The sequence below is a fragment of the Macrobrachium nipponense genome, chromosome 46, assembly GCF_015104395.2.
Source record: "Macrobrachium nipponense isolate FS-2020 chromosome 46, ASM1510439v2, whole genome shotgun sequence".
In the NCBI taxonomy this organism is placed as follows: Eukaryota; Metazoa; Arthropoda; class Malacostraca; order Decapoda; family Palaemonidae; genus Macrobrachium; species Macrobrachium nipponense.
Genome location: NC_061106.1, coordinates 36,444,756 through 36,469,083, shown reverse-complemented (window position 1 = coordinate 36,469,083; position 24,328 = coordinate 36,444,756). Strand labels below are relative to the sequence as shown.

The window sequence follows — 24,328 nt, the reverse complement described above, 5'->3', positions numbered from 1 at the left end:
TTGTAGAACCGTTTTCGGAGTTCCATCTTGAAACTGGTTTTCCTTATAAACAGATTCAGTGTTGACAGGTCTATTACTGTTCTCCACTCCCCGTTGGCTTTGGGTACCAGGAAAATCCTGCTGTAGAAGCCTTTTTGACGGACTGCATACTTGTTGCACAGCTCCTTTTTCCATCATCTTCTTCACTTCGTCCTGCAGAATAGTGGCCTTCTGAGATTTGTGGGCATAAGTGACGTGGGGTAATGGTTGATCTGTCAGGGGCGGGGGGGTTACCTCGAACGGGATCAAATACCCGATCCTGAGAACATCCACCACCCACTGCTCTGCCCCTAGTTCCTGCCACACCTTCCAGTGATTTGCCAGGCAACCCCCCACTGGTGTGGCTGAGTGATGGGAGGCGCCCATCCTATCTTCTTGAGCCTCTCCCTCTTCCCCTATTGCCCTTCCTCTGTTGTTTCTATTGTGAAAGAAAGGCCGATGATTATCCTCTTTGGGGAAGAGGGTCTTGTGACTCTATTAGGAATGCTATGTCTCCCTGTCTTCTTTCGAGACATCTGCTGTTGTCTTCCCTCCAAAGGAGTAGTTTGACTGTTAGACGTTTTCCTAACTGCCTGTTGCACCAACCTATCGTTAGTGTCCATCCTTCTTCTATCTATCGCCTCTTCCAGTATGACCTCTGGCAACAGCAGTTGCGATTCCAAGATATCCCCATTCCTCATTGCTAACAGGGAATCCAAATCCACATTGCGGCTTAGTCTAGCCAACGCTGCATCTCTCCTCATTAGCAGGATATTTGCCCAAACATTGGCACTTACGTTTGTCAGGTACGCAATCGCGTTGGAACCTGACTGTAGTAATCTAATGAACAATGGTTCATCCACTACTTTCCTTGTTGCTTCCGAGGATGCAATCTTCGCCACTGCTGTTGACCAAAGGTCTAACCAAGAAGCAGCCTGAAAGACAGAAGAAGCTGTTGCTTCTAACGTAGCACCCCCTCTTGGTACGTCATCGAAGGGCACTCCATTTTAACCTGATCCAAGGTTAATCCAGGCCTTAACCTTACAACATTAGGGTTCATTTGTCTAGACAGCAAAGGGACCTTCGGTGTCGTATAATATTTCCTTTGCTTTATCATTGGAGGGGGAATAAATTAAATGATCTATTAGATCTTAAGGAATTATCCCTCCTGCAATCTTTGCGTTTACGTGTTGCAAGACCGATTCCGCATGACTCGAACAAGGCAATTCATACGACACCTTGGTATCCCTCTTTAGTCCAAATGCCATGTCAATTCCAGGAGGAAGCATACTGGCCGGTGTTTCTGTCTTCTCCGAAAGGTTATTGAATTGACGAATCAAATCAATCACCTCTGCATACGAGGCCAGAAACTCTTGGTTTTCTCCTTCCTCCGGCTCTAGTGTACCATTCTCCGTCACAAGGGATGTTGTCTCGCCTCTATCTTCTGACAGACGGCCCGGAATTCCACGGCCGCCTGCCCCTACGGCCTGCGGTCTCTTTGATCTTTGCTGGCCGCTGTTGGCTCGATCCTGGATAGTCAGCAGGGGAACGGGAATGTCTCACTCTTTCTCTGCTCACGGATCTAGAGCGAGAATCTCGTCTAGATCTCCAAGATGAAGGCTCCCTTAAGACAGAGATAAGTTCGTCTCTATTAGTATTGGCATCGTTTTCGAGCGTCGGCGAGCCCGGCCTCGACCTTCTATCCAGACGGACACTGCCTTCCACGAACGTATTCGCCGAGGTTGCCAACTCTCTATTTTTCGTACTTTTAATAGGAGCCTTATTGTCCTTCGTACGTATTTTGAACGGCCTTACGGGCGAAACTGGGACCTGCATTACATCCTCTGCTGCACCTTTCGCCGCCAACGTTGATTTTACCAGAGGTATCGCAGTTTTTGTGATCCGAACTGGCAACTCCGCCTCGGCCGCTAGCCCACCGGCCGTCACCTCTCTCGCTTGTTCAGATTCTTGCGAACGGCTTCGTCTGCCAACCTTGTGCTTAATAGCCACTGACTTTCCGACCTTCTTGCTGACTTGGAAATGACAGTCTTGGTCCGAAGATGAGGAAGAATTGATTCTTCTCCTCTTAGCCCGAGGATCCGCCAGGAACTCCCGAATCCTCCTCCAACGCTTGACTGGCGCTCGCCGTGACGTTATCGGACTTAGCGATGACGCCAAAACTAAAGGAAGAAGACGAAGAAGGCGAATCACACTTTCTCTTTTGTCTCTTATTCATTCTCTTCTCTATACCTGTAATTTCTGCATTACAGTTTGCATTGATGGGTCAGAAGGCGTATTAGCGTCTGGGCTGCAGCGAAAAAGGCCGAGAAATCGGTCTGTGACGTCATCACGCCTGCCATATCGGAGTGTGACGTATGTTGTGACGTCATCCCACTCGTAGGAAGAGACTGAGAGGTTTCTGCTGGCAACCGCACGTTTGCTGCCAAACTACCACCCACGTTCTGCATCGCTGTAAACACTGAGTGGGATGGTGAAGCCGCGGCATTAATTCCCATAAATTGCAAGCCCGGGGTATGAGGAACATTCAGCGTTGCCGAACCCTGCTGGAACCGTGACGTCATATAATGCGCAAGCAGACCATCCAAGGTTGGTACGCCTGGTAGGCCTAGCGCTGACCACGTACCATCTAACCTATGCACTTGAGTAGCAGGAGCCTGGAACAAAGATGGCGGATCTCCCCCTCTACTTGCTGGGAACAAAGGAGTGCAAAGTTATTCATAAAATTACCCAAGACCCTCCTGACGTTTCCGATACAAGAACCGCTAGGAGAAACCGAAGGGGTATGAGACAAATCAAAAGCAGGTGGAGAAACATATGGAGCAGCCTGGTTTATTGCCGATACAAAAGAAGTCAGTAAGGTTTGGTCATCCAAAGATGGCGTCACCCCCTTCCTTTTGTATTGGCTTTTCCCATAGAACTTCTTCCACTGTTCCACCGACCAACTGCGACAAACAGAACACGGATTAGTAACCGTACATACGTTTTCCCTGCACCTACTACACGTTGGATGAGGATCCGTCGACACCGAAGTTAGGAACCTAGAACATGGAAAGCCACTGACTCCTGGGCATTTCCTTTGTCTCCTCTTCGAAACGGTAGACGATCCCGATGTTGAGGCAATATTCTCCATCATACCACGTATATACTCTTACCACACACTGATCACACTTGGAGAAAGAAAAGGAATGAAAAATAAAAAATGAAATGGATAAAGAACGGGCAAACTGAAAAACCGGCTTTAAATCAGATAGACAGTAACACGTCTTATCGTAAAGGCGGTAGGAAAATAACTGGTGGGTCACAGGTAGCCGTGGGCATTCTGGGTATACATGCCCCGTGACCTGGTATAGATGCCATTAGTCCCTGGATCTCACAAGTGTAATTTTAATTCTACCGGTTTCCAGCTTGGCGCTAGTAAATCCTAATGTTAAGACCGAAGGTTTGTTTCGTGTATGAACAAACAAAGAATTAAGTACCTTTATAGATAGGTCTATGGTTACACAAAAGCAAACTTTGCTCTCTCTCTCTCTCTCCATGTCTAAAATATACTGTACAGTTATCACTAACAATACACTTCAAAATTTGCCATATTTTCATGAGGGGTTTCTGTACATGAACTTCCTCAGCTGACAGCTGTAACATCTCTGTGTTTTTAGTAGAGCTCAAATACAAAAATCAGAAGCTGATTAAAATGTATTATGTAATGCAGACCAAAGATGAATGCCGAATATGACTGATTCATGCACTGTTCCACACCTGTTAAAATGTATATCTAAACAAAGAGTGAATAGTAATACATCAGGTAACTGCTACTAGGCAAGAAAAAATGGGCTTTTGCCTTGATTCCATTTATGTATATTTCATCACTGTGTTAACAGGAATTATTCTGGCCAACCCAAACTATAAGTGCCTCAGTGGTGTGATCAGTATGGTCTTAGCCTGCCACGTCGGTGGCCGCGAATTTGATCCTCAGGCATTCCACTGAGGGGTTAGAGATGTGTATTTCTGGCAATAGAAGTTCACTCTTCACATGGTTCAGAAGTCACATAAAGCCGTTAGTCCCATTGCTGAATAACCACTGGTTCCATGCAATATAAAAACACCATACAAACAACCCAAACTATAAGAGAATTCTTGTTATTGGTTGATCTGTCTGGAGCCCCTGGCATGACCAATAAGGGGAACTTCCACTGAGAAAGAAACAGCAGCAAAAAACAATTAACAACTAATAAAAATTGTTGAACAATAAAAAAAAATTACTATACAAACACAATAGATATAGCGAAATAAAGAGAAATGCTAATTTAAGAGGATGACATAAGAATTCATTTATTATTTTAACTATGTACAGCTTAGTGCTCCTTGCCAATTAGGCCACATATTCATGATCAAGTTTACCTATCAGTTCATCGAAACTGGCATTAAAACTTACATACGGACAACAGTTTGTGGGGAGTCAGTCCACTCACCATAATGGATGAACAGATGGAATTACCTAAAATTCTTCACACCAACAGACAGGTGATCGCATGTGTGGATGGGTAACCAATGATTTTATGACAGTTCGTCGCTGGATTTCACCTGGGAAGGCTCAGCTGCTCGAACCAGAAAATGAATGAATTATGTTTAGGCCTAATTAATTTCATTGTTACAACCTGCTGTGCTATTTGCAGACCGCAGTGAATCCAAATCATATATATATAAATATTTTCCATGATATTCATGTGATACAGACATTTTGGTATAGGCCTAGTCTAGTGTCTTGCCTTTTTATGAAAGGAGTTATTCTAGTGAAAGTAGGCTTCATGGTCCATTTCATAATTAACTGAGCCAACCCCCAGTTCTAATTTACCCTTATGCATTAATATAGTATGAGAATATACTTCTATCTTTAATAGGCAATAAGTTTATTATGCCTTTTTGTTCTTTCCTATTATTATGTGAATTGCCACAGGCTATTATTGTTATTATTCCACCTCCTCAAAAGCCAACAGAGTTACTATTGGTGCCATGTAGTGTTGCCACAATGAAGAAAAAGCAAGAAATGAGGACAATGACCTTGAGTTGGCAGTCTAACTGACAGTTCTATTCTTTTCATGTTGACGCTCATCCATCGAACTGTTGTGAGTGAACTCACAGGTAAACCTGACCATGAATACCCAGCCTATGACACAATTATTTAGAGATTTTAGTATACAACACTGGAATACTCCATCCACTGTAAATGTAAAAAAACAACTACAATACAACTCTGACCTGTTTCCCTGATGTGGAAAACTAGATACTTTTCATAAGTAACAATTATTAGTGAATAAAACTCCTAAACCTATCAAAATTGGTTTGCATATAATAACTATAAGTAAAATCAAGTTAAAATTTTACAGTACCTGGGCCAAGGATATGGCATTATGTCTAGCAGTTTCAACAAGTTCAGCCATCTCGTTCTTAAAGGACTCTGGATCCTTACAACTGTGGTGACTGTTTTCCAGGAATAAGTCAGCCACCTGAACACCCTTGAATGGAGAAAAAATAAGTGCTGAAAGATTTTCTCAAGTTATTATGGATTAAAGATGATATTGTTATGATACAATAAAGTTTGTTCATACTTACCTGGCAGATATATATATAGCTGTATTCTCCGAAGTCCGACAGAATTTCAAAACTCCCGGCAAACGGTGGTCGGCCAGGTGGTTAGTACCCATTCCCGCCGCTGGGAGGCGGGTGTCAGGAACCATTCCCATTTTCTATTCAGATTTTTTAAAGTCACTGTCCCCGAGGGGAGGCTGGGCGGGTACTTGATTATATATATCTGCCAGGTAAGTATGAACAAACTTTATTGTATCATAACAATATCATTTTGTTCATGACACTTACCTGTCAGATATATATATAGCTGATTCCCACTATTGGAGGTGGGGAGGGACAGAATAAAAGGATTTTGGGAAACATTTCACATGCAGATGATAGACATCTTGGTTCCTTACCTGTTAGCGTAGCTGACTTCGTGATTACTGTCACCCAAGTCTGCTTTTGCTTTACTAGAGTCTCCAGCAAGGACGTGACCTGTATAGCTGGTGAGATCTAGATGATCTGACAACGGGGGCATGACCACAATGTGTCTAGACCATATTGACCATACTTTAAGGGCAGCGAAGCAAAGAAAAAACCACCACCTGACCTAGCCTAGCAAAGTTAGTCCCCGAAACTTTAAGGCTAAATAAAGAGAAGTCCGCCTCTAGCGGTCGACCCTACAACCAAAAAACCAACAACCATAAAATAAAAGCACACCTATCCATTTTCTAAAGGATAGGATTCGTGCCGCTTCCCGTACCCAAAACTGAATCTGCTGATATGTATGGTCCAAGCGAAAAGCAGTTCTCATATGTCACTTTCACATACCTGAGGTAATGTGAAGCGAACACAGAGTTGCTTCGCCAAAATGTGGTGCTCACAATATCGCTGAGCGCCATATTCTTCTGAAATGCCATCGAAGTTGCGACAGCTCTAACTTCATGAGCATTGACTTTCAGAATTTTCAGATCACTATCCGGGCAGGACGAATGGGCCTCCCTGATGGTGCTTCTCAAGAAGAACGCTAAGGCGTTCTTAGACATAGGTAAATGAGGTCTTTTCACAGAACACCAAAGATTGTCCGATTGACCTCTAATTTGTTTTGTTTTATCCAGATAGAATTTTAGAGCTCTGACAGGACACAGGACTCTTTCTGGCTCTCGACCAACGATCCCTGCTAATCCCTCGATATCAAAGTTCTTAGGCCAGGGATTGGAAGGATTTTTCGTTTTTTTTTTTAGCTAAAAAGGAAGGGACTCAAGGAACAGACTGCATTGTGGTCCCCTAAATCCAACATTTTTGCTAATTGCTTGGAATCTCACTCACCCTCTTCGCAGTGGCTAGGGTGGTTAGAAAGAGGGCCACTTTCTTCTTGTTCAAATCTTTCAGCGAAGGCCTCGTGCAAAGGTTCAAGGGACTCGTCATTAAAGATTTTAGAACTATGTCCCAAATTCCACGAAGGTGTCTTACCTGTGGAACCTTTTGATGTTTCGAAGGATCTCAGAAGATCGTGAAGATCCCTATCATTCGTCAAATCTAGGCCTCTATGACGGAAGACTGTTGACAGCATACTCTTGTATCCTCTAATTGTTGATACTGCAAGCTTGTCTACATTCCTTAGATGGAACAGGAAATCGGCGATTTGGCTCACAGAGGTCTTGGAGGAGGAAATGCCCTCTTTCCTACACCATCTTCTAAAAACAGCCCACTTAGACTGGTAGACAGATTGAGAGGAAGCTCTTCTCGCGGTGGCGATAGCTTTTGCCACCGCTCCCTGAAACCCTCTCGCTCTTGCCAGTTTCTTGATAGTCTGAATGCAGTCAGACTCAGAGCGAACGGGTTTTGGTGATATCTCTCGAAGTGGGGTTGTTTGAGAAGATCGGTTCTTACTGGTAGGATTCTTGGGAAGTCCACTAGTAGGGACATGACCTCTGTGAACCAATCGCTTGCTGGCCAGAATGGTGCGACCAGTGTCATCCTTATTCCTTCCGACGCTGCTAACTTCCTTGTTACTTCTCCCAGAAGTTTGAACGGGGGAAAAGGCGTATACATCCATCCCCGTCCAGTCCCAAAGCATTGCGTCTACTGCTACTGCTTCCGAGTCGATGATCGGAGAACAGTAAAGAGGCAGCCTCTTCGTTTTCGAAGTCGCGAAGAGGTCCACTATTGGTCGTCCCCATAGTTTCCATAACTGTTGGCAGACCTCTATGTGCAGAGTCCATTCTGTTGAAATCAATTGATATAAGAAAGGGCCGTGGTGCTGTCCGCGTTGATCTGGACAACTCGGCCTATGACTCATTCTTGAAAGGTTAGAAGTGCTAAGCGAATTGCCTCCAACTCCTTGAGATTGATGTGCCAAGGCTTCTGTTCTTTTCTCCAGAGGCCTGACACTTCCCCTTTTGGCCAAGAGTTGCTCCCCCAGCCTGTCATAGACGCGTCTGTAAATAACAATAGGTCGGGGCTCTGAAGACAGAGGGACACTCCTTTCGACATCTTTGGGGTGGGGGATCGAGCACCACCTAGGTGTTTTTCTTGACCAACGGGGATATTCTCAAATTCTCCTCTAAGTTTTGTCTGTCCTGCCAATTTTTGTTAGAAAAACTGTAGGGGCCTGAGATGTAGTCTCCCTAGAGAAACAAACTTCTCCAGCGAAGAAATGGTCCCCAGCAGACTCATCCATTCCTTCGCCGAGCATGTTTCCTTCTCCAGGAAGGCTGACACTTTTTCTAAGCCTTTCCGCTGACGTTCTAGCGACGGAAAAGCCGAAAAAGCCACTGAAATCCATCTGAATCCCCAGATAAACGATGGACTGTGTTGGGGTCAGATGGGACTTCTCGTAATTGATCAGGAGGCCATGCTCTCGATGACGACCATATGAGCCAGTTGTCCAGGTAAAGGGAGACTCGTATCTTCGAGAGGTGAAGCCACTTTGCCACGTTCCGCATGAGAAAAGTGAAAATCATGGGAGCTGTGCTCAGTCCGAAGCATAGAGCTCTGAACTGGAAGACCTGTCCTCTTAAAATGAACCTGAGAAACTTCCTGGACTGGGGATGGATGGGGACATGGAAGTAAGCGTCTTGGAGATCTAATGACACCATCCAATCCCCTGGTCTCCAAGGCCCCTAAGGACCGATTGTGATGTTTCCATTTTGAAGCTTTCTTTCTTCACGAAAAGGTTCAGACTGCTGACATCTAGGACAGGCCTCCATCCCCCAGACTGCTTCGGAACCAGGAATAACCTGTTGTAGAAGCCTGGGGAATCTGTCAAGAGCACTCGTTCTACGGCTCTTTTCTCGATCATTTGATCTAATAAATCGAGTAGAATCTGTTGCTTCTGCGGCTGATAAGCTGGTGACAGGTCTATAGGCTTCATGCTCAACGGAGGCATGGAGAGAAAGGGAATTTTGTATCCCTTCTCTATAATCTTGAGTGACCAGGTGTCCGTCCCCCTTGCCCCCTCTCTCCAAGCCTCTGCGAAGAGAGAAAGTCTCCCTCCCACCAGTGCCTGAAGGGCAAGGTTGTCACTTCTTTCCCCTTTGCTTTGCAGGGGTTCTGCCTCTAGCAAAGCCCCTTCCTTGTGTAGAAGCTCTTGATGGTGCTCTGCCACGAAAGGGAAAAGGGCTTAAAATTCTTCTTTGGTACCTGAGCTACTCGAGAAAAGATGATTGCACCGCAGGAAGTCTAGATGATTGAGACAGCAAATCCTGTGTCGCTTTCTCTTTCAGGTTCACAGATAAACCTTTACCATATTTTCAAGGAAAAAGATGGGAAGAAAAGGGGGCGAATAATAACTCCGCTTTCTGCGTAGGGGGGGAAACTGCCTTTCTTTTAGCAGTAAAACCCTGCAGAAAAGCGCTCGTTTCTTTAAAAATATTCCCCCGGGAGTAAAGTGGGCAGCTAACTCATCCAAGCCATCCCTTACTGCTTTGTCCATACATGACAAGACGCTCGATAACTCTTCTAATGACAATGATTCTGGGCTCTTAGCTTGCAGACCTAAAGCTCCCAAGCACCAGTCTAGGAAGTTAAATACTTCCAACGTCCTGTACAGTCCTTTTAGATGGTGATCTATTTCCGGCATAGTCCATGAAACCTTAGCCGAGGACAGGTAAGATCTTCTCGGTGCTTCGACCAGGTTTGAGAAGTCACCTTGCGCAGACGACAGAAGTCTCAACCCTGTTTCTTCTCCGGTCTCATACCATATACCGGCTCTCCCTGTTTAGCTTAGCTGGAGGAAGCGCAAAGGACGTCTTTCCTTTCGTCTACCTTGATTCCATCCTATCATTCATCCTCTTCAACGCTCTTTTAGTAGAAAGCGAAGCAGCCATCCTAACAAAACCCGGAGTTTTTCTCGTCTTGGATGAGGATAGTTGCGATGGCGGTGAGAGAGGAACTGGTGCTTGGAATTTTTCCGAAAACAATTCCTTCAGTAAGCTCGTTAACGTGCTATAATCCGTAGACGCTTCTGAAGGCTCTTCCTCTTCTGCAGGATGCGTATCGTTAGAAGACTCTCCTTGATCTTGACGGTCCGAAGTTTCTTTAGCTAAACAAGAAGCGGTTCTCCTTTGAGGCTCTGTTCGTAAGTGGGAGTTTCTATCCGCTGAAGGAATAGACGAGACAATGCGCGAATGATCCGCCGTTGTCTTTGAAAACTTAAGACTCTCTTGTAAAGCCTTGTCTTTCGAAGTCATTAGAGGCAAAGGTTCTTCAAAAGCCTCTTTGCGGGATTTCTGTCGATCTTCTCTCAGTTGAGTACGTTTCTCTTTCCGAGAATCCCGAATAGTCGGGTGTCTATCGTCATCGCGAGCGCCCTTGCTAAGGGAGCGAGACTTAGGACTCGCCGGAAGTCGCACGTCTGCCAATGAAAGCTTCCGATCCCGCTGGACTCTAATGTCTATAAGACGCTTATCCATCAAAGAAGCGTCCTCAAAAGCGTCCTGAAGCGGGACATGCTCTAATATACGTCGAGCGTCTTTCAAACTTCGCTTAGGACGCTTAACCTGTATCAGGGCGTCCTCTCGAGCGTCCTGGTGAGTCTTACGATTCTCTTTTAAAGCGTTTATTACAAGAGGTTCTCAATTATAGAAGCACGAGGACCTTTCGTCAAATATTCGTACAGTATTTCCCTTTCTTGAGGAGTAAGATCAGACACATAATCTAAACGTTGCTCTCTTTGAATCCTAGAGCCTTCTCGAACGTCCTGATACTTCTGGCGTTGGTAGGCTCTCTCATGATAGATGCGTCGAGTTGGTGCAGAAGTCCGGCGAACGTCAACACGAGGTTTCTCTTGCTCGTTCTCAACCTCCTGACAAAAGCGAGGGCCGCCTGTGCGACATCTAACGCTTCTGTCCCCATCGCCATTTCTGGACACTCTCTCTCCGGAAACACTTGCGTGTTCTCGGTTGAGTCTGAAGGATCCAGAAGAAGACGACGCAGGAGAGGCTAAAGAACGAGGCGAAGCCGACAAAGGTTGTTTCGGATCTTTTAACGGAAGCCAAAGATCTCTTTATACGACGCTTGAGGGCTCCTATTCTCCCCTTGCGAAGAAAGCCGACAATCGTTGACGCAATTGCCTACGAGTTTCATTAGACGGTGAAGTTCCACATTCAGGAGAAGGACTCATCATATGCGAAGAAGGGCGAGTTGGAGCCCTCTTCTTCCTTTGAACTCTAAGACGATGATAGTTCTCAAAAGCGTCCTCATCAGAAGACGTCCTGCCTCTCTTCTTAGGCGTCAATTCTTCGAAGTGTTCGGGTGATGATGAAAGAACAGGACGAGAAGTAGGACGTGAAGCGTCCACTTCCTTAAAACCTCTCCTAAGAGGACGAGAAAGACGCTGGCCGCCTGTGCGGCACCTCGTGTCAAACTCGTTCTCCTCGTGAGAGGCCCTCTGAGAGCTCCATACCCCGGTCGGGTACCCCAGAGGGACGCCTCAGAGGACGAAAAGCACTCCTTCAATATCGTGCTCGATCACACGCTTCGGCAGCCTGGGAAGCGTCCACAGGATCTGCTGAAGGGACGCCAGACCGGTGGGAATTTCCCGTAGCCCTCCTTCGGTTTTTGACATGTCCATTCCTGTTGTTGTTTAAGATTAAGCTGGCCTTGTGCCAGCACGGGCTCTTGCTCACAGAGCAGCCCGTAAAATGTCCATTCCCTGAGTCCTGGGAGTCCGACAGAGGTCTATTCCTAGAGGCACTATGGGACCGATCTGACGCCCCCTCCACTACACTAGGGGCATTAATGTTTCCACTACACTTCACTGTGGTCTTCAATGCACTCACTTTCGATTCTAGTGCACGAATCGACTCCATGATGGAAGAAAGGGCAATACCTTCTGAAGCAATAACTTCATTGCCCGAAGGCAAATACACAGGGTTAGATGTAACTTACAGGAAGGTAGAATGCGAATTACTACCCTTACTTTTCACAGAAGCACTTCTGGAGGAAGATCTTCTGATTCTATCCCTTTCAAGCTTACGAACATACGAATCATAAGTCTTCCATTCATTTTCGGTCAACCTTTCACACTCTTTACACCTATCATTCATCAAACAAATATGATCTCTACATTTCGTGCATACTGTATGAGGATCCACCGAAGCTTTCGGTAGCCTCACCTTACACTCTAGCACAGTACACACTCTAAAACTAGTTGCAGAAGATCCAGACATATTTGAGAAATCCAAAACCAAATTCAAAGAAAAACCACAATCGCGTATGCCAATCCACCGAGCAAGTTTCAAAAAACCAAGAGACAATCAAATACTCAAGTGAACAAAGAGTTTTCCAAAATCCTAGGCGGAGGTCTGTAAACAGTTGTTTACCGACCGGCGACAGAGAAAAATCTGAATAGAAAATGGGAATGGTTCCTGACACCCGCCTCCCAGCGGCGGGAATGGGTACTAACCCACCTGGCCGACCACTGCGTTCTGCCAGGGAGTTTGAAATTCTGTCGGACTTCGGAGAATACAGCTATATATATATCTGACAGGTAAGTGTCATGAACAAATAATCTTTTATGGTATGGAAATTTACATACATGTATACTGTAATCATACATCTGTATGAAATACAAACCCTTGTATTATTAAAGACTATTACTTTGTCACTTTGAAAAGCATCTGAAAAAAATTTAGTGAGGCGACAATTTTACTCATCCAGCTTTGGTTGACAATACTGGCTGCTTTCCCTATTTGGCTCCTTTGATTAGTAGCACTTTTCTATTCCAACTAGGGTTGCAACTTGCCTTGTAGTAATAATAATAACAACTATGGTAATGTACAATTCATTAGAGAGAGAGAGAGAGATTCTGAGATTTAAATGAGGACTCACATTTGTCTGAGGACTCACTCTAGCTAACTGTCAAGTCAAATCAAATTTTGCTTGTCTCCAATTTATCTGCCAAAGACACCATCCCAGTGTCGTGGCTGCTGCGCAAACACCAACTAAATTTTATAGATAATGTCCCCTCCAGTCCATCAACCACTTTTTATGATGTAAACTCAAGTCTCACAGATCATTTTCAGTTTTGATTACTACATTTATATCGGCTCTTACACAGGTTTTTCAACCACTATGCTGTTGTTGAAGGTGTTGCTAGTGATCCATGACATATGTCTGATATTCCACAAGGTAATTTACAAGGATCTTTGTTGCTTTAAAACTTTCTAACGACATGACTGCTGGCTTTGAAAATTAGAAAGGTATCAAAAGAAAGTGGCTGCTGTTCTGAAAGGTGATAAAAGTTGGCCAATCTCATACACTCATCCAATGATTCCCTGTGCAGAGATAAAGTACTTGCTGATTCTAGATATTTAGTGTTGATTCTGAATCCAAGCCCCTTTTGTTATAGCACATGAAAACATTTCTAACGCTGCCATAAAAATAACTTCAAAATTTCTTATATCTATACAAGGATGATAATGATCCTGCAAACTTCTTATCTTCGGTTTTACTACTATTAAAACATTTCTTTCCAATTTGGATGTCAGTAGCATTGTGGGATCATTCTTTTGGACATTACTATTTCCAACTCTCAACAATGTTAAACAGGATTGAGATCAATGTGAGAAGATATCTTGCTTGGCCATCCCACATCTGTATTTTGACAGGGAACATCCATTATTGCCTTTAAGGCCCAATCTGGAGTAAAGTGTGTCACTTATTTTACTGAGCATCAACATCCACATCTGCTGACATGCAAAAATGTCAAACTGATCAGCAGTGCCATAAGGCTTTCATTCTTTCTATCACCATTGGTAACACTGCCAAGAAGACTTCTGCCAGTTCTTAACTGAAAGAACAAAAGTCTTATGACACTATTCTGAGCGACATTCTAGCATGTCAGAATAATGTGGATGTTGATTCTACATAAAATAGGACACACATTTAACTCGTTCTGGCCTTAGAGGCAATATTGGATGTTCCTTGTTGGGGTAAAGATGTAGGATGCCCAAAAGGTATTACAGTTACCTGCAAATTTTCTCAGTTCATTTGTCAATTACATGTAAATAGTACTACACTTCCTTACGTAATCTATTGATATGTTTATTTATTCCTTCATAATATCTTGCCCTCTATGCCATTATTTTACTCCAAGTTTTGAAAGTTAATAGGTCTTTATAAAATGTGATTACTATAGTTTTGGAATTAGTAAATAAAGTGCATTACATATTTACCCAAGTTTACAACCAATGTTATACAATAGCCGCCAAGGTTCATATTTAAATTAACTAAAAAACTGTCACCTTTAACAAGATCACAACAGAAAGAAATTCACTCGATGACCACAGGTCATGAGACAAAAAAAAAAAAAAATTATGACCTATCTGTGGAACAATACATGGAACAAAATAAATGTTACTTACTACTGGTAAATGAGTTGCAATTCCAGTTATCTGAACCAGGTCACAAAGCTGCATCAAATTTATAATGTTCTACTTAACACTATGTTAGAAAACTAGGCAACAGTAGTGTGGTGGTTTGACACTGACTGATATAAAATTCTCTGATGTTGAGTGCGGTATTAAGTATCTGTATTAATGAACATTTAACAATTACACAATATAAGAACTGGTTGTAAAAATTGATACAATACTTACATCTCCCAACACAACTTGCTTGAAGACAGCTTTGAAATTTTCAAGATCCTTCTCCCTCAACTTAGCCACTACACCACAGTCAAGAAGACATAACCGTAGAGGATTGGGATCAGGTTGAACATCCATTACAAAAGTATCACATCCAACATCCACCATCATTACTCTAGTTACATCTCCAGTAGATTTTTCCTCGCTGCCATTTTCTGTGATATTGATGTTCTGAATCAACATATTTCCAGGATGCATATCTCCATGAACAAGATTATCTACAAATATCTGTAAAAAAATATTTTTCCCATTGAAAATATACTAATTAAACGTGTTCATAATGTGCTGTGGATAAAACACTATTTGTAATGAGTACAAACCAGAGTCAAACTAGATCCTATTACTTTGGTAGTCAAAAACATGATTCACTATGATTTTAACAGGAAAAACTTATAGATTTTGTATCCTGTTACAGATATTAAGCTAGCTATCTTAAAAAAGCTTACCATTTTTAAAAGAGCATCAACACCTATCTCAGCCAAACGAATCCTTAAGTCATTGGGCTTATCTTCACCAGAGGTACCTATAAACTCGCTCATCCCCTCACCTTCTTCGAATGTTTCCACAAGTACCTGATAATGATTTGACAAAATTACTACTAAATAATAAAATTTTACTTGTGAAATATACAAAAAACATACAATGCTATTTAAAACATGAACACAAATTCTTTAAAAAATAATCTTGGGGTTTCATACACAGACATTTTTATGATAGTTTTAAATAATCAGAACAAATTATTTCACTACTTTATTACCTACCTAAGTTCATATATACCATTTGTGCATCCATGCAAATTATCAAACACTCCACAAAAGAAGAAAAAATAATTTAGTGGTAGATTTAATCATTATTTTTATGTACAAACCCATCACTTCAGAAGCAACAGCTATTCCAGACACTAAAATAAAAAATAGGGCAAATTTTTAATCAATTTAAATTTTTCATAGCTAACAAACCTGAGATTTTAACAATAGGATAACCTTCTAGTGCCAGCTGGAAACCAGTTAAAAACAAAATATTGTAAAGCATGGAATCTGTGGCATCTGGCAACCCATACCTATATGAGGTTGCTTTGTTTGCCTGATATTTCTTTGCATTTTAGAGTGTGTGTGTGTCTGTCCTTTGATCATGGATTCCTCCAAGAGTTCCATGACCCATCAACCCATCAACGTATGTGTGCAGGAGTTCAGGGATTTCATGTTCCAGGATTTTGGCTTCTTCTGTTACAGATCCCCATTCAACTTTCACCAACTAGGCATGATTACTCCTAAGTCCCTTTATCAGCAGATAACAATAATATTAAGTGTTGTCTTATCAGTCTGAAACCTCAGTATATCTGGGAAAAAAGCTCACCCAGTAAAGTAATTGGTTGCAGCAAGGAAATATGACAAATTTGTAACTAAGTTGAATTTTTCATAACTTACAAACCTGAGGTCTTAACATTAGGTTAAATACTCAGCGCCAGCTGAAAACCAGTAAAGTTTAAAATAATTGTGTATGCAAGGGACTATTGGCATCTGTGCTTGGTCACGAGACATGTGGGGCCACCCACATACCCCTCATTAACTCGTGACCCCGTCAGTTATTCTTCCAACCCAGGTTAGTTGATAGAGGGGTGGTTAGAGGTGGGCCTTTGTATGTTAAGACCTCAGGTTTGTAAGTTATGAAAAATGATATTGTTAAACTACAATAAAGTTTTGTACATACTTACCTGGCAGATATATACGATTAATGGCCCACCCAGCCTCCCCTCAGGAGACAGGTGGAAGAGAAAAATCTGACAAGCAAGGGGGATTGGTTCATACACCCGCCACCCAGCGGCGGGTAAGGTAGACCACCTGACCTACCTGTCGCGTGTGCCGCGAGATTTGAAATTCTGTCGGGAACGTCGGAGACTATAGCTAAGTATATATCTGCCAGGTAAGTATGTACAAAACTTTATTGTAGTTTAACAATATCATTTTTGTACATGAACTTTCCTGTCAGATATATACTTAGCTGATTGGCACCCTTGGTGGAGGGTAAGAGACAGCTAAATAATACAGGTAAGAAGGGAAACAACTAATGTTGTAGGATATAAAAAAAAACCTTGATTCTCACCTTATCAGGCTGAAGACATCATAGATACTGTCTCTGAGTCTGCATTGCCTGGAGAGCTACAGCTAGGACGTGACCTGTTGCTGAAAGACCCTCGGATCTACCACTGGGATATGTGATCCCCTTCTGTGGTAGAATCCAAGTCGGATCCTGTTAAAGGGAACTTGTCCGCTTACATAACAGATCCTTACCACTACCTTTGCAAGGAGCCAAAACCCAACAGACCACCTAACCAACATACACAGGGTTAATACTACGACAAAAAGAGGTGCCTCCTGCAACCTCTTTCAGACAACCAAAAACACAAATACAAAATATAGGGTAACATATCAAAAATTTAAAAAGGATAAGTTTCAGCTCCCTGCCCCAGCACCGAATCCGCCGATACGAAAGGGCCCAAGGCGAACAATTTATCATACGTGATTTTTACATCACGTAGGTAGTGGTTTGCGAAAACCGACTGGCATCTCCAAAATGCCTCCATCAGTTTCCGCACAGACATATTTTTCTTGAATGCAAGCGACGTTGCAATGGCTCTCACCTCGTGAGCTTTCACTTTCAGAAGTTTAAAATGCTCTTCCTTGCAAGCAACATGTGCCTCTGCAATAAGACTTCTCAGGAAGAATGAAAGAGCATTCTTCGACATGGGCCGAGAGGGGTCCTTCACGGAGCAACAAAGTACATCTTGATTAGCCTTAAGTTGCTCCTTCCTCTTAAGGTAATACTTCACAATTCTCATAGTTGCAAAGAGTTCTTTCAGGCTCATCCCCTACCAGAAAAGATAAACCACGAACTTCAAAGCTCCTGGGCCAAGGATGTGATGGGTTTTCATTTTTAGCAAGAAATCCTGGAAGAAACTAACAAACCATAGATTCTTCCTTAAACCCAACATTGCCCTCAATAGCTTGGAGCTCACTCACCCTCTTAGCTGTTGCTAGGGCCATAAGGAAGAGAGCCTTCTTCGTCAGATCCTTGAAGGAGGCTGAACTAGCAGGTTCGAATCTAGACGATCCAAGGAATTGTAGCACTACGTCTAGATTCCAGTTCGGTGCAATATGAGAACGTTTTTCAAAAGTTTCAAATGATCTAATAAGATCATGCAGGTCCTTATTCTCGGAGATATTTAAGCCTCTTTGCCGAAATACCGCCGCCAACATACTGCGGTATCCCTTAATCGTTGACACAACAAGATGACACTCTTCTTTGAGAAAAATTAGGAAATCCGCAATCTGGGTCACAGAGGTACTGGAAGAGGAAACGTTCTTCCTCTTGCACCATCGTCTGAAGACATCCCACTTTGACTGGTATACACGCAAGGTGGAAGGCGGCCTCGCTCTTGCGATTGCTTTAGCAGCTGTTGTTGAAAAGCCTTTCGCTCTGACCAGACTTTGGACAGTCTGAAGCGAGTCAGACTGAGAGCGAGGAGATTTTTGTGGTACCTGTCAAAGTGGGGCTGTCTGAGTAGATCGCTCCTTAGCGGGAGCGATCTTGGAAGGTCCACTAACCATTCCAGTACCTCTGTGAACCATTCTTGGGCCGGCCAAAAGGGAGCGATTAGGATCATTCTCATTGAATCGGACTCTACGAATTTTTTTATAGTTAGCCCCAGAATCTTGAAGGGGGGAAACGCGTAGACGTCGAGTCCGCTCCAGTCTAGTAGAAGAGCATGTATTGCTAATGCCTCTGGATCTGAGATCGGAGAGCAGTAAGGATCCAGTCTCTTGTTTTTCGACGTGGCAAAGAGGTCCATGTGTGGCCTGCCCCACAACTTTCACAGGCTCTGGCATACATCCAAATGAAGGGTCCACTCTGTGGGAAGGACCTGATCTTTCCTGCTGAGGAGATCTGCTCTCACATTCCTTTCTCCCTGCACGAACCTGGTGAGAAGCTTGATTCCCCTTTCTTCTGTCCACAGGAGAAGGTCTCTTGCTGTCTCGTACAGGGAGAAGGAATGCGTCCCCCCCTGTTTTCTGATATATGCCAGAGCTGTAGTGTTGTCCGAGTTGATCTGCACTACTGATTTTCTGACTTTGGGCTCGAAAGCTTTCAGAGCTAACCACACAGCCATCAACTCCTTTCTGTTGATGTGCCAGGCTACCTGGTCCCCCACCCAGGTACCTGACACCTCGCTGGTTCCCAGAGTCGCCCCCCAACCCGTGTCCGACGCGTCGGAGAACAACACTAGGTTGGGGCTCTGGGATTGAAGAGACAGTCCCTTTGCAAAGAGGTTGGGATCTGTCCACCATGTGAGATGTTTCTTGACTTCCTGGGATAACGACAGGGAGAACGTCAAATCCTGAGAACGACGACTCCAATTCCGATGAAGAAAGAATTGGAGCGGTCTCAGGTGCAACCTTCCTAGGGAAACGAATTGTTCCAGCGAGGAGAGTGTCCCCAGCAGACTCATCCACTCCCTCACTGTGCATACTTCTTTCCCTAAGAAGGTTGTTACTCTCTCGAATCCTCGGGCTATCCTTTCCTGAGAGGGAAAAGCCCGAAAACTCAGAGAGTTCATCCGTATCCCGAGATACACACACTCTTGTTCGGGAATTAGCGACGACTTCTTGAAATTGACGAGAAGTCCCAACGCCTTCGTCAATTCTAGTGTTACTTGCAAGTCCTTCAAACAACGATCTTCTGAATTGGCCCTTATCAGCCAATCATCGAGGTACATGGATATCCTCACCCCCTTCAAATGAAGCCATTGAGCTATGTTTCTCAAGATCCCAGTGAACACTTGAGGGGCCGTCGAGAGGCCGAAACACAGAGCCCTGAACTGAAAAATTTTCCCCCCCATCATGAATCTGAGAAACTTCCTCGAGGAAGGATGGATCGGTACGTGGAAGTAAGCGTCCTGCAAATTCAAGGAAACCATCCAGTCCCCTGGACGAAGTGCTGCCAGCACTGATGAAGGTGTTTCCATCGTGAACTTCTTCTTTTCTACGAAGAAGTTCAGGGCGCTTACATCCAACACCGGTCTCCATCCCCTGAGGACTTCGGAACTAGGAAAAGGCGGTTGTAGAAGCCTGATGAACGATGGTCTGTCACTAGTTCGATAGCCTCCTTCTCCCAGATCTGTTCTTTACTGCTAGATGGAGAGCTTGATTCATGATGGGGTCTCTGTACCTGGCTGTCAACTCCCTTGGGGTGGTCGTCAAGGGAGGTCTTGCGGTGAAAGGGATGAGGTAACCTCTCCTCAAAATTGAAAGGGTCCAAGGATCCGCTCCTTTCTGGGCCCAGATTTCCGCAAATCCTAAGAGTCTGGCGCCCACCGTTGTCTGAAGGACTTGCAAGTTATTTGGGGGCTTTGACTGACTTGGCGAAAGTCTTACCTCTTCTTGAAGGTCTGACGGACCTCTAAAACGTCAGAGGTTCTTGGAGGAAAAGAAGCCCCTCGAAAGGGTTCTCGAGTACTTGACTTCTCCTTCTTAGCCTTGGTAGGGAAGGAAGGGCGAGGTTTTCTTGCCGACTGGGCCAAAAGGTCCTGGGTGGCTTTAGCCGAAAGCGATCTTGAAATGTCCTGAACTAGATGTTTAAGGAATAACTGAGCAGACAGAGGAGCAAACAGCAAAGAAGACCTCTGGGCATGGGAGACGGACTTCGTTAAGAAGGAACAATATACGGACCTCTTCTTCACGATCCCGGCCCCATACAGGGAGGCGATTTCACTCGCTCCGTCTCTTACAGACTTGTCCATGCAAGACAAAACGCACATGAGATCCTCCAGAGAAAAAGACTCTGGCACTTCTATCTTCTTGGCCAGGACTCCCAACGACCAATCAAGGAAGTTAAAGACCTCCAGCACTCTGAACATGCCTTTCAGCATGTGGTCTACTTCGTTCATTGCCCAAGTCGTCTTCGCAGAGTTAAGGGCAGCTCTCCTTGTGGAATCTACCAGAGCCGAAAAATCAGAATCAGCCGAAGACGGTAGACCCAAACCCAAGGACTCTCCTGTTTCGTACCAGAAACCAGCGCGTCCTGATAACTTCGAAGGAGGGAAAGCGAACATCGTTTTCCCCGCTTCTTCTTTGGAAGCCATCCAGGAACCAAAACTCCTCAGTGCCTTCTTCATCGAAAGGGTCGGCTTCATCCTCACACCAGAAGAACCCTTCGTTGTCTTCGCCGTTGAAAAAAGTGAGTGAGGAGAAGGAGGAGCCGTAGGAGTAAGGGAATCCCCAAATACTTGCAAGAGAAGCTCTGTAAGCTTCTTGTAAGAAGACAGCTGCAGAAGTGTTTGGTTCCTCATCCGAACTGTCTAGGACGTCTTGTCGAGGAGAGCGCTGAAGATCCTTAGGTGACGAAGGGGTCCTAGTAGGAACTGAGCGAGAGGTTGGAGAGCGCCCTCTCGTAGAAGAGCTCAAATCCACAGGAGAACGATGAAAAGATCTGGATTGTCTGCAATGAGACTCCCTCTTCGAGGTATACGAAATCTCAGCTGAAGGAGAGGAAGGGCTCCTACCCCGCGAAGACCTGGATACATCAACAGGGAGCTTACGAGGAGGCGAGCGCCTACCAGAATCTGTGCGCCTATCCTGAGGCGAGTGGCTGCCAGGAGAAGAGCGCCTATCGGGAGCAGAGCGCTTGCGCGGCTCTCGATTCTTGTCCAGTTGAGTACGATCAACAGAAGTTCGACTGGAAGGAGAAATGCGCCTACTAGGAGAAGGCTGCTTGCGAGACTCTTGACGTCTGACAAGTGGATAACAATCACGAGAAGGGCGCTTCAAAGCTAACGAGCGCCTATCGGGAGAAGGGCGCTTGCGAGGTTCTTGGTGCCTACCAAGAGACGAACGGTCAGGAGTAGTGCGTCTAGAAGAGGGAGAGTGCCTACACGGAGAAGGGCGCTTGAAAGACTCTTGTTGTCTGCCCTAAGGAGAATAATCAGGAGTAGGACGCCTCGAAAGAGACGAGCGCCTACTAGGAGATCGACGTGCAGTAGGCTCTTGGCGCCTACCTTGCAGGGAGCAGCTACCAGCTGGACGCCTATCAGGCGCACGGCTCCTACCAGACTCTTGACGTCTGTAGGGAGAGAAGTCACGATCAGGAGAGAAGTCACGATCAGGAGAAAAACGTCTACTCAAAGCACGATCCGAAACTCGAGGAGAGCGACATCCCGAAGAAGAACGCCTACTTGTAGAAGGGCGCCTTCTAGGTTCTTGAAGCTGCTGAGGAGAAGTCCCACGCGAGGGAGAGGAAGAAATAGCGTGATGTCCAGGCGAAGAGCGCTTACCGGAAGTGGGAATCCAATCTGGAGAAAAAACTTCTTTCTCCACAGAGCGTCCGACCGAAGTATGGCGCCTTGAAGCAGAAAGAGAGCCAGGAGAGCGGGGGCGCTCGTGTGAGCCCCTACCTTCATACGAAAACTCCCCATATGAAGGAGACTGCCTAAAAAGAGGAGAACGATCCTCTGAAGAGCGGCGCCTAGATCTCTTGATCAGAAGAGAAACGTCCTTCTTCCTACGCGATCTAAAGGCTAGAGAGTCTGCCAGCGCCGTGATCTGAGCCTGAAGTCCCGCAAGGACTCTAGTAGGAGAATCTTGCTGTTCTTCCTCGGAACCAGGCGCAGAACGAGGGGCGCGAGAAGAAGAACGATCACAGGATCTCTTGGGTTTCTTCGCCTCCAACGACGATTCTTCCGGGAAAACCTCCGGACTAGAAGCCAAAGGACTGCAGGGAGCCTTCCAAGCCCTCTTCAACGGGGGCGACGCATCCGGGGAGTTCCAACCTCTCTTCGGAGAGGGAGACGACGAAGAGGAGAAGCATTGACGTAGGATCTCCTTCTTGTAGCGATCCGAGGCAGCCTGGGAGCGTACTTCAGGATCTGCCAAGGGGACGCCTGACCGGTGGGGGTTCTCCCTAGCCCTCTTGCGGCTTTCGACTTTCCTACTCCACTGGAACTGGGAGTCTGGAAGAGGTCTAGGCCTAGAGGCACTAAGGAGCCGGTCAGACGCACCCTCCACAACACTGGGGACACTGCACTGATCACTAACACTCTCCTTACCTTCCAACTGACGAATCTTCTGATCCATAGATAGAATCGTGGCTCTTAAAGCCGCCGCCTCCGAAGACGAATCTTCGGCTTCGGTGCGGGGAGCAGGGGCTGCAACTTGGGGAGAAGGTTCTACTTCTACATTAGTATTAGGATCCACATCCAACTCACTCATTCTAGACCTACTAGAACTTCTAGAGGAAGCCTTATGTACTCTATCACGTTCCAACTTCCTAACATAAGAAGAGAGAGCCTTATATTTGTCTTCATTCAAAACCTTACATTCACTACAAGGGTTAGCAAAAGAACATTCATTCCCCCTGCATTTCATGCAAACCGTGTGAGGGTCAACCGAATCTTTCGGCAACCTCACCTTACATCCTTCAATCACACAAACCCTAAACAAAACAGAAGTTTTAGCTACTGAATCCAGGTCAGACATTGTTAAAGAAAAATCCAAATCCAAATCAAAACGGTCCACAAATAGCGTATGCCAAGCCAAACAGAGCGAATACGTCACCAAAAGAAGTCCAAATTAACTCCAGGCAAGCGAGAATCGAAAAACTATCAAGAGGAACCGACAACAGTTGTTATCGTTCCCGCGACAGAGAAAAATCTGACAAGCAAGGGGGATTGGTTCATACACCCGACACCCAGCGGCGGGTAAGGTAGACCACCTGACCTACCTGTCGCGCGTGCCGCGAGATTTGAAATTCTGTCGGGAACGTCGGAGACTATAGCTAAGTAAATATCTGACAGGAAAGTTCATGTACAAAAATACAAATTAGTTACAAATTTGTCATTTGTTCATATACAAAACAAACCTTCGGTCTACATTAGGATAGACTTACTCTTGGTGGGAGGTAAGTACTATTAACCAACTGGGAGTTTGCCACCTTTGATCAGTTTTCTGAATACTAGAATTCTACAAAACAACTGACCAGGATTTCCGAATCTAAGACATATATGAATATCATAGAGTCAGACTTCTGGGTTTTTACACAATGTCATAGTTCATTGCGTCCGAGGAAGATAAGAAGATCTGTTCCCCTAACAAACCAATTCATCCACTCATGTAGGTTTGTTATCATTCCTCTCCCTCTTGCTAAAGAGAGGAATGTCCTGCTACTGATAGGTCTCTTACTGATACTAACTCTAACAGTATGGCCGCTTCACTCACCTGTACCTTGTCCGTTCCAGCTTATGATGGTACTCTCTTCTTACTGCCCTAAGTAAAGGAGACAGAAATTTGAAAAGGAAAGAGGCCAGTTAACTCCTCCATTTCACATTCATACCATCATCTTAGACAAGATACCAACTGACCCGCCAGGGGTACTGGATGAGTTACACCTTTTGTTGAGCAGCCACCAAAGGACCCAAGGAAATTGAGTCTAAGGACCTCTGGGCAACTATATATATATATATATACAGTAAATTGAAAGTGGTTTTCATAACAAAGAACCCACTCTCAAATTTCAATGAA

General features: G+C 44.7%; 1 protein-coding gene across 1 annotated transcript in view; it reads right to left on the bottom strand.

Moving 5' to 3' along the window:
• Nucleotides 1-24,328, bottom strand: part of LOC135214695 (uncharacterized aarF domain-containing protein kinase 2-like) — a 93,627-nt gene that overhangs the window by 5,344 nt on the left and 63,955 nt on the right. Inside the window, exons 11-13 of the mRNA XM_064249028.1 lie at nt 15,206-15,331; nt 14,712-14,987; nt 5,427-5,552 (exon numbers count right to left, since the gene is read on the bottom strand). Of these exons, the coding sequence (XP_064105098.1) occupies nt 5,427-5,552; nt 14,712-14,987; nt 15,206-15,331 (528 nt within the window). The remainder of the gene's footprint in view (nt 1-5,426; nt 5,553-14,711; nt 14,988-15,205; nt 15,332-24,328) is intronic.